The sequence below is a fragment of the Tauraco erythrolophus genome, chromosome 9 (assembly GCF_009769465.1).
Source record: "Tauraco erythrolophus isolate bTauEry1 chromosome 9, bTauEry1.pri, whole genome shotgun sequence".
NCBI lineage: Eukaryota > Metazoa > Chordata > Aves > Musophagiformes > Musophagidae > Tauraco > Tauraco erythrolophus.
The window spans coordinates 9,149,573-9,167,339 of NC_141473.1; the positions used below are offsets into that span (position 1 = coordinate 9,149,573).

General features: G+C 36.5%; 1 protein-coding gene across 1 annotated transcript in view; it reads right to left on the reverse strand.

Annotated features, from left to right (window-relative positions):
* ATRNL1 (attractin like 1) overlaps positions 1–17,767 on the reverse strand; it is a 526,301-nt gene that overhangs the window by 438,339 nt on the left and 70,195 nt on the right. The window contains exon 8 of the mRNA XM_086616365.1: positions 8,431–8,686. Coding sequence (XP_086472491.1) covers positions 8,431–8,686 — 256 coding nt within the window. The remainder of the gene's footprint in view (positions 1–8,430; positions 8,687–17,767) is intronic.

The following is a 17,767-nucleotide window of genomic DNA, read 5'->3' on the forward strand; positions in this document are numbered from 1 at the left end:
CTCAGTTGCCAAAAACTCACAAAAGGATAATTTCAAAGCACCTCATTAAACTGGCACTTAAATCCACATTTCACATCACATCATTAATAACTGCAAATAGGTACCAAATAAAACCCTTCACAATAGCTGTTATGACTGAAGAATAAAACACAATTGGAAGCTATTTTACCATAGCAATAAAAAAGACAGAGAGGTTAAGTGACTTCTTGTTGCCTGTGGCCTTGAAATTTCCATTTTTTTTCTCCTCCATCTTGTCAGCTGATGACAGAAGCCACGCAAAGAGCAAGCCAGGAGGTAACTATTTCTTGTAGAAGCCAGCCTATTCAACAGAGCCTATGATGATCAGGCAACCAGTTCTACAGATGTGAAATGGAAGAAATAATTCACTCAGAGGCTCTTGAAGATTATGTCAGAAGACTAGAAAGCATGGACAAGGATTTCCAAAATGGAGCAGTCTCCTAATTCTTAACCTAAATTGGCTGCCACTATAAAGTTATTTATCCAAGGCTAGAACACAACACCATACACCTTGCTTCATCTGAAAGTTAGTTTAATTTCCATTTCAGTTTTTATCTGAGATTAAATAGGTAGCTTAAGATTACCTCTTTTTCCTCCGGATTCTTCCGTTCAGGGAAAAGGCTCACGACTTTCAGTTATTACTGTCGCTATTCTACTTTTATTTCATTAAAAGGTTTCCAGGCATTGCCTCTATAAGCAAGTTACATTTTTTTCTGTAACGAGTGCTTACAACACATGTTAAAAATATATGTTAAACTGGAAGACTTGTGCTGATTTGCGTGTATGAATGCTGATGTTTGTGTAATACACTATTTATACCTGACACATTATATTTACACTATGTGTAGTGTAACGTAACTAGTATTTTATTCCAATCTCTATGTTGGATATTATCAAGCTATTAAGAACTGCAACTTTGAACACAATCAAATTTGTACCAATAATACCGCATTTTACATAAATATTACCTCGCTAACAAATAGATTTACTTGATAAAATTTATGTAAGGGAGTTGCTGAGGAATCAACCAAGAGATACACCTTCCTATCACCAACAAGATCCTCATGTTTTCATTTAAATAGTGATCAGTCCTAAAGATTGGTATATATGCTTTTTCAGGGAAAACTGTTTCCCAGATTTCAATTTGTAAGTCTAATAGACAGTTTAAAAATAAGGTCAAATGAATTTCTAAAAAAAAAAAAATCATAAAAGTCATTTAAGTAATAGGGGCTTCTACTTTTCATTTGTAATTTGACAGTTTTCATCGACACCTGGGCAATCTTCCAGAGAATTTTACCACATAAAGTTTCTCTTGAAAAGCTTAGGCAAGCCACTATGATAACTTCAGATCATTAAATCTGTCAGATACTAAACAGCTGGACACAGTTACAGGCTGCAATATTCTGGTCACCTTTGTCAAACAGAATCACGCGCTCCATGTCCAGCTTTACCATGACCATTTCCAGGAGACTGATCAAGTGGAGGAAAAAAAAGAAGAAAGCATCTACAAACACATGTAAACAGAAAAAGAATTTACAGCTGAGACAGAAGCTCCACCCATTAATTTAATGTAGTGAAGCTAAGGGTATGACTCCACTCCAAAATTGTGACAGACACAGCGTCCTGATTTTAACTCAGCCGGCAACTAAACACCACGCAGCTGCTCACTCACCCTCCCCTACTCCCAGGGGATGGGGAAGACAATTAAAGAGGAAAATGGAAGGAGGCTCATGGGTTGAGATAAGAACAATTTAATAATAATAATAATAATAATAGTATAACATTTAAAATAATTATTATTAATAATATTAACATGTGAATATATATAATGATAATAATACATATAGACAAGTGATGCACAGTGTAATTGTTCATTATCTGGCGACCAATACTTGTCCTATCCTGACAAGTAATCCCGAAACTGGTAAGTCCCAACACTGCAATCCCAGAAAAGCGAGAGGCCCGAGAAAAGAACGAAAGAGAGAGACAGAACTCCAAGAATTCGAGAGAAAGCCCTCGGAAAACAAAACCACTTCTTTCCAGTCATCCTTCCTCTATACACTGGGCATGATGTTGCATGATATGAAATATTCCATTGGCCAGTTTAGCCCTCAAACCCAAGTCTAAATTCAAATCATAAAAGGAGTTGTGGTACCTTTGTCCCGGCCATGCTCCCCCCCAGCCTGTTGTGCTCCTGCACACTGGCAAAAACATGACAAGTTGAAAAGTTCTTGATGTCTCGGTACCAACTATAAACATCAGTGCGCTATTGTCGTGGTTTTTTTTTTTTGGACTGAGGGTCGAGACAAGAACCGAAAAGGGAGCACCCACCAAACATGGTCTCGGGCAAAACATGACTCAGGCTTACTTCTTAAAACGAAATAATTTATTAACAGTTACAAGAGACACAAGGGAACAAGAAAACCGGTTACTTGAGAGGAGAAAAAAGAAAACAAGGCCCGATCTTAAAACAACAACCTCCCCACCCCCCTATTTTCCTTTCGTTCCTGGCTCTGCCTTCCCCCCAGCGGCGCAGGGAGACAGGGAATGGGGGAGTACAGGTCAGTTCATCCATGTTGTTACTGCCGCTCCTTTCTTAAAGGAGGAGGAGTCTTTACACCATTTTTCCCTTGCTTCGGTGGATCCCCTACTCACAAAGAAAAAGTCCCCAAACTTTTCCAAAGTAAGTCCTGCCCGCAGGATTGCAATCCTCCCCATGGATCGCACCAGTTCGGGCTTTACCAGTCTCGGCCTCTTAGGGAGCTGCTGCCACTTGCGTCGGCGTGGGTCGTCCCACGGTCTCCAGATGCCTCCACGACCTCGTCGTGCATTCCATGCCCCATTATCAACAGTACCTGGTCGCGCATCCCCTGCTCCACGACCTCTCCTGGGCTCAGGCATCTCCTTCCCGACGTGGGTTTCTCCACAGGCCGCGAGTGGGTCGCTGCTCCGCCGAGTACACCCTGGCTGCAGGGGGGCCGCCTGCCATCTCACACCGATTTGCAAGGGAAGCCTCAGCTCCAGCACACCTCCTCCTGCTCCATCTTTGCTGACCCGGTCGTTGTGGTTGTCTTCTCTTAGATATTAATCCTCTCTGGGGGAGCTCGGCCCGGCGGGCACCCCGGGAGCGGGGCGCTTACCGAGTCCCCCATGCGGCTCCCCGGCGCCATCTTGAGCACATGGCGCCGGCCCGGGCCCGAGCGGCCGCTCGGCCGGGAGCCGGGAGCGAGGGCAGCGCCCTCCTGCTCTCTCCTCGCTCCTGAGCAAAAAGCCCTTTCCCGCCCCTTTGTTCCAACTTAAATAGGGCAATTCGCAGAGGCGCCGCCTTGGCTCAACCTCCCCCGGGGGGGATGGGACTCAGATCTGGTGGCACAGGGAGCAAATCCCCTCCCCTGCCACCAGAACACCCCCCCACACATCAAACTATCACAGCTATCAACATTCTTCTCATAACAAATCCCATACTAAATCCAAAACACAGAGCTCTTCTAGCTGCTAAAAAGAAAAACTAACTCTGTCCCAGTCAAAACCAGCACGCACAGCAAGTGTAATTGTAAGTCCAGTAGCAAGCATTTTTAACAAAGCTGGTTAGATATTACCAAAGAACAGCAACCATAACGCTGACATTAAAGACCAGAGCAAGGAGAGACAAGATCTGGACAATTACAGAGCTTAATCTCACTTCAGTAATAGTTAGAGCTTTAGAAAAAGTGGGGTTTTTTTAAAAAAAAAGATAAATAAAAAATGTTGAAACTATTTCACTGGACAATATAAACATACCAAACCATTTAGATCACGTTTACCTAAAAACTAATCATCTACAAAAGGAAGCGTAGGTGTTCTCAGTATCCGGGCTTCAGTAATGTCCTTACTACAGTGTCAAAATGGGAATCAGTAAATAAGCCATTGTAACAGAATGGGATTTTGGCACCGAACAGGCAGCAGCAATGAACAATGTCAGAGGTGCTGAGATTACTAGGGAGATTTCTTTAAGGATCAGAACGGGTGCATTTTATGACACTGTCACAAATTTAAGGTGCAATTACTGCATAAATTTAGACACTATCAATTCATGAAAGAAGCAGAAAAACATGTAGAATGAACCGGATGATCTTGGCTACTGGAAAAAATGGATCAAAATTCAACAATAACTTAAAGATATCATGTACTGGGATTAGCAACATGAACTTCTATAAAATAGCAGCTCATCAGTTGACAATGACTGAGAAGAATGAGTAGGGGCACTGCTTCATCAGAGAAAGTCTATGAGCCATGACTTTCTCGTGGATACAGTACAAATGTCAGCTTCCTACGTAACAAGTGAGGTGTTCCCAATAAAGTAGGATTAAGGTTATTTAGCCACGCATTGGTGAAATCTCACCTAGAACATCCCACAGGCTTTTCTAATCATCCATGTTCAAGAGAGATTAAGTCCTTGTGGAAAAGGTACAGAGATGAACTATTAGAATGAGAAGAGAATAGATGAAGTTGCCTTAATTAGGCGTTGAAAAAGGAAGGACTGGTACCTACAAACACAATTCAAAGACAATTTCAGGAAAGGAGACAAGCTGCTTACATTTAAAAATGTACCACTCAGAAAATAAGTGAATATAAATTGGGCATTGAGAAAAGTAGGCTACTAATTAGAAGATGCCTAGTCACTAAAACTATAACCAATATTCTAACGGCACTGTGAACAAAACCCAAGCTGTTTAAGATTATTACTCATATATTTTCGCAAGTAATCATAAAATATGGTGTTTACATTTGAAAAGCACTGATTTTGATGGCCAAGGTGATAAATTCCAGGCTTTTGCTTACAGGAAGTTAATCACATGCAAAGATTTAACTCCATTAAATCAAAGAATGCAAAGCAAGTGAAAGAGACAAAACCTTATTCTTTCTTTTTTTCAGTTCATTTCTTTGTATGAAACTGATTAGGATGGCCAAAGCAAGAAAAATTGCAAATAATTTTATCAATCAAAACTGATTAAAATAACGTTTTCAGATTGTTTCTAAAAAGACATTTGGAAAAAATTAACATGTACTAAGTCCACTAAAAAAATCCAAAGGTAGATACATAGGCCTGATCTGCCCTTGCCACAATACAACCTTCAAACAGATCAGGTAAAAAGGACAAAATGTCCAAGAAGCACCTCCATGTATCATGTTCATTTCATGGCAGTGACAAACTTTAAAATTTTTTGAGGAACCACAAAGCTTGTGCTAACTTACAAAAAAGAGGAAGCACATGTTACATCACAGGGACATTTTTTTAAACACTACTTCAGAGAAACACTATCAATCAAAAGCAACCTGCAATCTACTTCTAAAGCCATAAAAATATTCAGCTTAAACAACAGTGATATGCTACTACTCCAAACAAATCTCTGTCTTCTAAAAAAATAAAATAAAATCACAGAAGATTTATTCAGAAGTTTCTTAATACATAAGGAGCTTTTATAAACCTCAGCTACAACAAAACACCATTATTATATTCACCTTGAGACTCACATTGAGATTCTTAGAAGGTTTATGAGGTATTGCTAACCTAAAGGGACATAAATTTCCCTGGGGAGGAACCCAGAAAAGCTTTATGGTTCAAGTTAGTAAAATCATTCACATAATTCCCATGCCAAGATTTATTGGTTCCTCAAAAGTCGTAAGTCTAGGTACAGGAAGAAAGGACAACAAGAAGCTCTTTTGTTCCTGCAACAACCACCATACCTTTGGATTAGAGAAATTAATTCCTGTGCTTTTGCATGGCAAAAAATCTGCCTGCAAACCAAGCCTGATTCTTCCAGAACTTATTCAGCTTTGATAGAAATTACTTTCTTCACTACTCAGACAGCGTCAGAGAAATTTTCAGACCATGCACACAGTTGATTCACATGTTTTGTTAATAAAGAACTACATACCTATGCGAAAAGCTAGGGAATCCATAAATAATTATTTGTATGTTTCTTGACCCAGACCCCATGGAAATCAGGTTCAGAAGGCTTTAGTACAAGAATTCCATGTATCAAGTGAAACATTATTAATGTTAATTCATTAACAGGACTGTATCACTAGAGGTTTCGATTCACATGAATGAAAGGGTAAGTTGTCTCTTTCTAGCCCCTTTCTTTCAGTAGGCATCTGGTAAATGCTTGAAAAATAGCATTCCTTTGAGCTAAAAGCCATAGCTGGTAACATTTAGAAAGAATAAAGCAGTACAATTTGAAATGTTAAGGCAATGTATATTTTCAAAGCAAACAGAGAGAGAAAGAAAACTGGGACTCTAATTTTTCTTTCCATAACATGAGAAGATCTTCTTTAATAACAATTTTTTTTCTATTCAGGTGGATTCACAGCAATACTTCTACCACTTCCTATGTCTTTTAAGTTTGGATTCAGAGCTGCTCAAGTCCAAAAAAACTAGTCATTCTTAGTTCACCATCTGGAATTTTATGGTTAAAAATGATCCTACAGCTGCAAAACTGTCAATAAATGCTACAGCTGACACAGAATTCAGGAAATTTTGCCACAAAATCCATTTAACTTAGGGGTGAGGCGAAGGAGGGTGATTCTATGAGGTAAAATGAAATATGAATTATCCACAGCAGAGACGGTTCAGTTACAGCGTATAGAGCATGTTCTGCATGTGCCAGTGATCCTTCATCACGAGCAGACTCACTGAAATCAATGGGTTTCCACAGTAATACTCCACATTGTTATAAGTTCAGTTTATACTTGATCCAAATGAAGCATACTTTAAATTTCTCACTAGTATGTGATGAAATTATCACCTCAGAAAGGAGACAAAAACTTGAGAATAATTCAGACCCATAATAACTACCAGACAAATAAGTGTTTTCTCCTACTCAAAGCTTATTGCCATGGTATGAAAGGTTTGGGTTTTTTCTTTGTTTGTTTTATATATGCTTAGTTACAGTCTGTTTTATTAATCCTCCACAAACATAGCTCTAATGTTAAAAAAAAATTAAAATGGGAATGAGCTATACATTTCAACCATAAGTTCAGCAACAAAATCAACAAGACAGAAAATTTTACACTACAAAGTGAATCGTGTACTCCCTGTTCTTTGCATTTCCATCTTCGTAATTAAACTAACCACAATAATAGGTGAGAATAATATTGGTACTTCTACTCCAGACTAAATAACCAGCAAGTGACGAAGCAAATTATTCAAAGTACTAATAGTTATTAGAGTAAACGAGCTTGCAGAAAACTAGAGCGACATATTTTTATCTTCAAGAAAAAAAAATTCTCTCACATAGGTTAAAAAAAACTTTCAGAAATAGTTTTGGTTGGTTTTGTTTTTGGTTTTTTTTTTACAAAAATTGGCCTTTAATTATTAACAGCCTGTTATTGTTACGAAACATCATTCTAAGACCAGAGTTTTATTGTAGTTTTATGAAGTTTAATCAAATTTTTCATTGTGAATAAAGCACATCATGGTGCTTTCCCTCTTATTCTCATTCTGTTTTATCCTTGTTCAACATAGCTATAAAATTGCAACACTACCATCAGGAAGCATAAGAATCTTTTAAGTTTTGAAGGGAAATTTCCTTACCCCATAAATCTGCCTAAACAGTGTTTAAACACATATGCAGACAAGCAAAAAAAGTAAAATGGAACAATTTATTATGCCTTAACATACAATTATTAATTTGAAATTTTGTATTATGCATTCTGTGATTGCTGAAGTAACTGAGGGACTCGGATCAATCCTATAGAAAACAAGGAATCAAAAAGAAGAGAAAACTATGATTTGATTTAGCAGGCATATAAATATTCCTAAAAAATGTATCAAAATGTGTAAATTTTCTTTTTTTTTTTTTTTTTTTTTTTAATCTTGTCACTTAACAAGAGAAATGCCAGACAGACATGGAAGGTTATTTACAAAAATTAATGCCAATTTTCTCTTATTTCTTCTAGTAGCAACACATATCCACTTTAGAGAGAACCCTATATACAATTTCAAAAATCAGAATGGAAATATTACAGCAGCATTAAAGAACTTTCAAAATAGCTAAATTATTGTAGTAGGCACTGTTCATTGTATTCTGGTTTGCTTTTTCTTTTTTTTTTTTCCCCTCTACTTATTCTTTTTTTACTTTATCTACTCTACGGTAAAAAAGTAAGTTTCAACACAACAGTAATTTCTGGTTTCAACCTTTACCCCTTTTAAGTGTACCACAGCCATGTACACAATAACACATAGCCAAAGTCATTATACTCCAAACGTGCATGAAATGCTACTGCTTAACAAGAAACCTGAGCTACATAATTTGAAGGAAAAAAGATAACTTTGTCTTTCTGAAAACAGGAGTGTTCTTCACTTAAAAAAAAAAAATCTGGATTTTTTTTTTATCAGTACATGACAAAAATTATTTGAAAGTGACTTACTGATGTAGTATTCTTGTACAATGCTTGTGTAACCATATATGGCAGAATATCCAAAAATGATAATCATAACCACATCTCTGCTGTCCAGCTCTACTATGTGTGCTGAATGACCTTCCACAGCGTATTGCTGGCCATGTACAAGTACTGCGGGAGTTCTGGTACTCCATGTTTGACTGTGTATGTTGAAAATCCACAGCTCATCAGTAACATTGCCATTATTTGTTTCAATTTTGCCCCCATACATGTAGATGTCTTCCTGTAAAAATCGGGAGAGAAGAGAAAGCAAATAATGGATTATTGAAAGATAACATCTGAACTGCATACTCCTGCACTGCATATTTCATAACTGAACAATCTGATTTAAATCTTCACATTTAACTAATACTACATTAAGCAGCTCAATATCAGACAGTAATCCCAGACAATGATATTTAAACTAAACCAACAATGATGATAAAGAGACTCTTTCTCTGAAAAATAAACCTAGCCATGAAAATGACACCAAAATGAATCTCAATCGGATTACTTCAAGCAGAAAAACTTTAATTACATGGCTCTTCTAATTCATACTGCAGCATTCTATTAAAAAAAAAAAAAAAACCTAAACAGAAAGGATATTATATTGTTTTCTTAAGGAAGAGTTCACAGAACTAAAATGTGATTTTCCACACACTTAGTCTATGGGGATTTCATTCAGCACGTGCACAAGAGAGCACATTCTCTGTTAAGAGTAAAGTAACTTAAGTCCTGAGAAACTTCACAGTCATCAGAGCCCAAAGAACAGGGACAATGTGTGTGGAGCATCCTCTTGGGTACATTTGCTAAAATCAAATCCCATAGAAGGGTACTTTGAGTTCTTTTAAAGGGATGCAAAACAGATTTTCCAGTCTTCATGACTTGCATACCTCAAACAGCAATGCTATCTCTTTTGATAAGTAATGAATGATTTATTTAACTATTGACTGAAAGGAAACCCTACTGAATCTCGAACTTCATATAGAGTAGCAAACCAAGACAAAGTTACAGAACAAATTCCAGCTTGTCAGCTTCACAAACCAGCCCAAGGACGGTTTAACCTGGGTAGAAAAAAAAATGCTTCTGGTTCTGAGAATGATACTTAGTCTTTGCGAGGACATACCAGAACCACATACCCCGGTATCCCATCTGCATGGTGTTTGTACAGCTGGCAGTTGTCTTCTACATGCTACAATGTAATAGTCTAGAGTTTATCCTAAATTCGATCTTACCTGGTTAAAAAAAAAAAAAAAAAGAAAAAAAAAAGAGAAAAAAAAAGAAGCTGCAGGCTTCGCACATTTGGCAAAGTTTTGTTTGGCATGGAATACAGAGCCTCAGAAAAAAGACTAGAAGATAAAAAAACTACCTAGTATAAGAAGTTTGGATCAACCATGAAGAAAATCCAAACTTACTGTACAAAGAGCTGATGAGATCTAAACAAAAACGTAAACTGCATGCTATTATATACTTCAAGAAAGATGAACTCAAACTAGCAGGCGTGGGAAATATAGATGATCAGTAGAATGACAGTCTATTTAGTCCAGCAAAATACAGGCTCGAGAGGGTTCTAATTCTGTCTATGTACCTACAGTGGATGGTAAACAGAGCCCAGGTCCACACAAAAAACTTCCTCATTACTCAGTGCACTAGTCAGTAAACGATTGACCAAACTGTCTGACCTGTCTTCAAGAGTACACTTGAAATTTCTGTAGATTTTCAACTACTTTTTCATTTGAGGCAAGTAAACATTTATTGATTTGGAATTTAAAGTCGCTCCTATGCAGTGATACTCTGTGTTACAGATTAGTTTGGAGGGGTGGTGTTTGAACAAAAGATGTTCACATCCTTCAGTAGGAATTCGTAGTAGGATTTTATGTATAAAAACCCACTCTTTTCCTATGAGATAACACAACATTTCAAAGAGCTCGGTGAAGACCCATAAAAGGTGTAGGAGACCATTCACTGATCCTAAGGAATGGCTTAAACAAACATTCTTCTTGATGGAAGAATCCTTCTTGAGGATTTTATAGGCTCATTCATTACACTGTCACATAGATCTCGAAAGTAAATCAGCAGCACTAACATAGTGGCCTATTTACTTATTTATTTTTAAATGCAGGTAACAGGGTATAGCAGAAAGAGGGAGCTAATTAGGGAGTTGCAGGTGCTGTACAATAGTATTTGTAAAAATTATTTCTGACACTGAGGAAAGACACTACACAATAAAGGTGACCTAAAGAGCTGCATGAACTTCGAAACGATTACTCAGACAGCTGACAGTAAGAAAGTCCTCCTCACTGTTCTGCGTAAATGATTCAAAGTTCAGATAAAAAAAATACTTCTGTGAGGAGCAATCTTTATAAATGACACAGCAGATCCTGTACACAAGACTATTTACAGAGAAAAAGACAAGAAGGTCATGACAACTGCTTTATCAACCACAAAAACAGATTTAACTAAGCTGTGCTCAGGGCTATTTCTGAGATTAAGAAGCTCCTAGTGCTGCTGAAAAACACTTTAAAAGATAGTCATGATCAGCTGAACATGGAGAAAGGTTCACAGATCAAAGTCAGTGGAAGAAAATATGTTACATGCATATTTATACAGAACAAAAACAATGTCCTAGGCACATAAAGGTGGACGTTTATCTGGAAAGCCTGATCAGGAAGAGATTGTCAGAAGGATACAAGCACAAATGGTCCTGAGTAGCCTAAAGACTGTGAAAGAAAAGAAGGAACCTCCTTATAAACTTATACCATCTTTATAACTTACTTACAAACGAAGCATAAATCAAGGTCTACGCTAAAGATGAGGCTTTCTGACAGCCACAATACACAAGATACGGAGATTCAAGAGTGCTATTACACCAAAACTGCTGACCTTTAAGTGAATAAAGCATACTAGGTATTGGTTTATGATAAGATAGCATACCACAAAAGGAGCGAGATTAAAAACGACGAGTATAAAACTAAGAGTCCTTGTGAAACTAGTGAGGAAAAAGTGGCAAGAATGTGGCCGAGATGGAGGATGTTAAAAATTGTACTCCTCAGCCTGGAGGAGGGACAAGACCAAGAGGCAGACTGTGCAAGGAACAGATAACAAAACAACGGGAAAACAAGCACCAAGAAGATATAAGGCCCCCAACACACTAATATTTTAAAGTTTTGATACCATGTGTCAAAAGCAACACTTTTAATCACAGTGGCAGATAGTGAAGGTATTTACTCAATAAATCAACATTGGTAATTTTAGGTACATTACTTCACATTAATAAAATTACCTAAAAACCCTTTAAAAACCTTGTGTTTTTTTCAGGAAAATTTCATATAAATATTACCATATGCAAATTGAAGTATATAAAACTACACTGTATACTGAACTCATAATTCAGAGTTTCTGCTCATTAGGGAATTCCAGCAAAACCAAGAGATTTCTTGCTGTAAACCAGGCAGGTAGGCAGCTCACTCATTCATGACATTCCCACCTACAGATCACATCAGTCGGTTTCTTGGCAACTATTTGTGCAAGCCAACAAAACAGCTAGTATAGCTCCTGTTAGTTTCAATGAAACCAAAACTTTCCAATAGATGTTTCTATTTTCTCAAATCAGATCTTTAACCTGAGAAAAATATTTTGGCAAATTTTTTTAATGAACCATAACGATAAAGAAAGATGACAAAAGGTACATGATCTGTAAGTAGTTGACTGTGCATATTGGGCAGAGAGGATGACAGCAGAAGGCAGAGACTGTAAGACCAAAACCAGGATTTGAACAAAATAGTTAAAGCACATTTCTCAAGAGAAGAAGAAAATATTTGTTTGATCTAGTATTTCTCTTACAGAGCAATGATTGACACACGCATTTCAACTAGCCAAAATGGAAACGAGAATAACTCAAATACAAGAGAAAAAGTAAACTGTCACATTTTGGAAAGCCTGGTGGAGAAATTAAGGTAATTTAAGGCAGTAAAATTCCTATTGATTTCTGGTAAGTCCCAGTCAACAGACTATACAGTAGACCAGCGTAACTCTTCTACATAGTTCACATTGAACCCTGAACAAACAGATGGTCAAAATCATTATTTCCTTTGACCTTGGACAGGCTTTCTTCCCTACACTATATCTCAGTGTTAGTATTGATTTTATATTTCACATAAATGCAGTAATTCAAGACTTTCCTAAAACTTACCATATTTTTATTCTTTAGACTTTGCAATTTTTCTTTTTTCCTAAAAGAACAATACTTATCAGCTGCTCTAACTGTACCTGGGAATGCTACACTGTTATGCAAATCCTGCCTGCATTCCAAAAGAATCTTATCTGGTAGTTATCATTAAAAAAAAAAAAAAAAGAATGAAGCAAATGCAATAAGGGGGTAATTTATAATCCATTCCTAATTAATTGGAAGTAGGTTAATCATGTTAAAATAACTACATAATTTTCATTTTGCATTTAACTGTATCATGCTTGAATAGAAAATTTCTCTCTCAGAAACAAGTTTTCTGCCTTAGTTCTTATATAAATCCAATCCATTCCTGAAAATTTGGCCAAAGAAACACAACTCTCAAACGCCATGAAGAACAGTCATTTTCCATTTTCTTGAAACAAGACTATCAATCTGTTTTCCTCCCATAGACTGTACCCATGCATCAGTATATAAATTAACTTCATGTAAAGTAACAGGACTGAAAAGATCATCAGAACTTTTGTTCTCTATACTCACCTGAAACTTCTGAACATTTAGTCAAATCTGTACATCATTAAGAAATGTCTGGGGGAGTTTTCAAGCAAAATATAAGTAAGACTCAAAAAAAAAGTCATTTGGTAATAACTCATCCATCACAAGCTTCTTTTCTGCATGCAGTACGTAGCACCTGCTTTAGGACTGTCTAATACCTCCTCTTCTTTTCCCCAGACCACTTCCTCCTTTAACACAGTAACAACATCAAGAACATTCTTTTATGCGTTGTATCAAAAGAAAAAAATTGAATAATCAAAATCTCTACTTGATCCCATAATCCTGCCATTAGATCAGGACTGGAAAGACTGGAAAGCAGTCTTCACAACTTCCTCCTGCAGCCTGCTTTTTTATTCTTAGCTTATTGTGGAACTATATCCTCACTGGCTAAGAACAACCACCTAGATAAGAACCTGCTAAGTTACATGAGGACCACATGATAACCTAAGCTTCCCAACAGGACCAAATTGAAGTTCAAGAATTCAAGTACATACTGCAGCAATTATTTCCAGAATTGTCCACATTGTTGCTGGCTATACTTAAAGGTATTCATTCACCAAACAATTCAATTAAGCTGGTTCTTATACATCTTAAAAAAAATAACATTTTTCCTGGACTACAGTGGCATTCAAGATATAGGACGGGAAAATAAGGTAGTGTGCTTTTGGCAAAAAACTAAAATTTGCAATTTACTTGTTTGCATGAACATTCCTACATTTACAGAAAAATGGCTGCAGAAAAGCACACAAGTAAAACTATGTGAACAGAGCTTTAGAACTGCTGAATGTATAAGCTGGAATTTTAGCAGAGGTGTCTGTCCGATCTTTTGTACGTTTCATAGTTGGATGAAACATTGGAAGGAAGGAAGGAATAAGTAACAAAGACTGCATAGAAAAGTATTAACTAGGCATCCGCTTTTAGATCTGCTAGACATAAAAGTTGATCACGCTTAGGTATTATATTGGAATATGATGTTGAAACAAGGACTGAAAAAACACTGCACTTTTACAGAATGGAACTGATCTCTTGATGAGTAAGGTCCACTTAACTGAACTTTGAATTACATACAAAAAGTGTATGACAGTTCATCTTACCTATGTCTCATATACTTAGGAGTTCTGCAAATCAAAATCAGAAAGAAAGTTGTGCATAAGATGTACTTCAAAGTCAAAATAAATAAAGAAAAGCTATGCAAATTGGTGGTACAACCTGCTAATAATTACTAATAAAAAAGTTAAAAATGCTTTTGCATTCTTAGTGCTATTCCAAATTACACTACAATAGCCAAATATAGGCATATAAAAGAATAACAATAAACCTACCAGTGAAAGATTTTTATCTCACTCATATTAAAAGCAGAAAAGGTTTTTAATCTTTTTTGTTTTGTTAACACTGGCTTTTGATTAGACTAATAAAAAACACCAGTAGAGCTATACAGACTCAACATCAATACCAATTAATTAGGAAAAGGAATCAAAATAATTATCCTTTTTCAATAAAGCTTTAAAATTAGAAGTAACATTCATAAAACTCAAATGAGTCAAATTAAATTTGACTACATGTAAAATGGTCCATATACTGGAAAAACATCTTTATGATTACTACTCCGTCAGCCTGCCTGTTTGCTTCATTCCTATCCCCATTCTCAGAGGAAACAAATCTCAATGCCCAGTCATCCTTCCATTGTCTTGGGACTGCTAGCAACAGTTCAACTGCGATAAAACCACAAGATCACTACTGTGTAAACTCCCAGTAGCGACCATATACTCCTCCTGCATGCAACTCCCCTCCTACTTTTTCTACGGATCTAGCATTTTCCAATTTACTGTCTAACTCCTTCTATCACTGTTTGGCAAAGCTGTATGTACCTACTTTAAAAACCTCACAAGTCATTTCCTCCAGTCTCTTTACAGTCCTATTTCTTATACGAATTATTGCAAAGTATGATGACATTTTTCAGTATCAAGATGCCAGGAGCTATGTATAATCTTTGAGATACAGGAGAATCAAATGCTAACAGATATAGGCAGCACCTTTCTGATAATCAGTCTGAAGAGGCACTGAAGGTAATACTATCTAACAGTTTAGGTGGTCTAAAAGCAAGAACACTTTTATACTCTCTCCTCTATAAATGCATAAAAAGTCTTAGTCACTTGTTATAACCATACATCAGTGTGAGTCTTCTGATCCTTTTTTCTTCAGAATAAAGAAGTACAGTACTTCAATTTTAACTAAAGAAGCTTTCTGAGGGAAATGGGCACAGTAACTTATTTCGTTTTCCACAGAGTCAATTATATAGCTTCAATTTACCTTGCACCACAATCAGGCAATACTAGTTCTGTGCTCTCACTTCGGTCTAGCGCTAGGCTTTGAAATCTCAGGAGCTCAAGTCAAAAACTTAATCTAATTTCTTCTCTGTGGATATTTTTTCTCTCAACTATAAAGGTAACGTTAACACAATTACTAGTACACAACTCAAAACACAGCTCAAAGCTGCCATCTCTAGGTATTACATCCTACTACTCTTCACTCTGAATATTTTTTGTTTTCAAGAGACAATGTCTGAAAGGAAATATCAAAAGTTTATCCTTAAAAGTTCATTTAAGAACTTATTTCAAAAGGATGTACTTTTTCACTTGAAATTTCTTCAGCTTACATGATCAGCTCCTTTAGGTCTATATTATTTTTGACATTTGATATAATCACTAGTACAAATAACATTAGTTGATTATTTTATGAGAGGTGCTGTGTTCATTATTAGAGAATTCTAATTACTAATTAACATATGCCTTTGACAACAGCAAGAGGTTCTTCACACTTGTTTGTAGCTTTCATTAGTACTAACAAGAGTTGTACTTCCTCACTGAGATCAAAAAGATCTCTGAATTAAAACAGGTCTACTATATTTAATATTTTCTGGTAAAAGTATCTCTAAAATGGTTACACTTTAGTCCGGAATATCTCAAGAAAATATTAGCACTGTCAAATAAAAAGGTTAAATGATATTTTAAGACTTTATTCTGAACTGCTAAATGACACATCACTTGAATGTTTCCCAACTAAAAGGTCCACATTCTACAAGAACTGTAATAACCAAAGATACCGGTCAGAAAGATCTGACCTTTCAAAGAACAGATAATACATTAGTAATGAATCAGGGAACTGACGAGAAGAAAAGCAATTTTTGACTTGATGTTAGGGCATGCACAGAATCTAGTTCATATTCTGAAAAACACCTCTACAATACTAACCATGCCAGGCACAGACTCCAAGTCTCTGGAAGAGCAACAGATGCCAGGAAAAAACCAAAACAAACAAACAAAAAAATCCACCCACATCCACAATTCTGCTTCACTTCAGAAGGAGCACTGTATAAAAGGAAGACTGATCATAAAAAGAAACTAAAAGGTACAACTAAAAGAATAAAATATGTAATGACAATATGAAGACATTTTAAGGACATCTGCTCAGATCATATGAATGCTTCCTATTTAAAAAAAGATCCAAAATTCTCCATACAAATAACAAAATAAATAAAGCTTAACTTAATAAAGACTGTTAGAAGAAAAAGTATACTTTAAAATAAAAGCTGAAAAACTCCAGCAGATTAAAATGCAGAGACATATCAAGGCAAGCCATGAAACAGTTTAAGGAGCTGCTTGCAAAGCTATATATGCAAGTATTAATGCATGATTTTTCAAATGCATTTGAAATACAGCCAACTAGACAACTTGTGGTGCCAACAGCCAGTCTGAAAGAGTATTCTCAGAAGATAAAGCCATGTCAATAAAATGAAGTTAATTTTCCCATTTGAGTTCTTCATGGTAGACTGTGTGGCTGCCCCATCCCTGGAAGTGTTCAAGGCCAGGTTGGATGAGGCTTTGGGCAACCTGGTGTAGTGGAGGATTTCCCTGCCCATGGCAGGGGGGTTGGAACTAGATGATCTTTGAGGTCCCTTCCAACCCTAACCATTCTATGATTCTATGATTCTATGACTTTACAGGTATTTCCATAGTAGAAATCAATAATAGAAGGTTGCAGTGGGAAAAAAAAAAAAAAAAAACTGACAAAATAATGAGCAATAAGTCACCAGGATCAGTTCTGAAGGAATTTAAGAACAAAACAGCTGACCTCTGTTTGCAGTGTGTAACTCCTTCCTTCAAAATGTGTCAGTATCAAGAGACTGAAAAGCAACAGGTAGAAAGGACAGAATCCAGAAAACACATGGATAAGAGACAGACTGAGAAGTCTAGCAACATTCAAAAACATAAGTTATACCTTGCAAATCATTGGATTTTCCTGAAGGAATCAAAGGTTTGGCTGATACAGTTACCTGGAATTTCCAAAAGACACTTGATAACATTCCTCATGTCTTAAAGAAACTAAGCTTCCCTGGGACTAGATAACACAAGGGGAACAGATAACACAAGGGGAAACAATTTGATAAAGAAAATTTGGGGAAAAAAACACTCACTTCTAAAATAGAGGTCATTAGTGGTGTCCCACAGAGATGTCCTATGGGGATTTGTTTGTTCAACATACTCAAAAACAATCTGCCACAGGAATGAATGGAAAAATGACAAT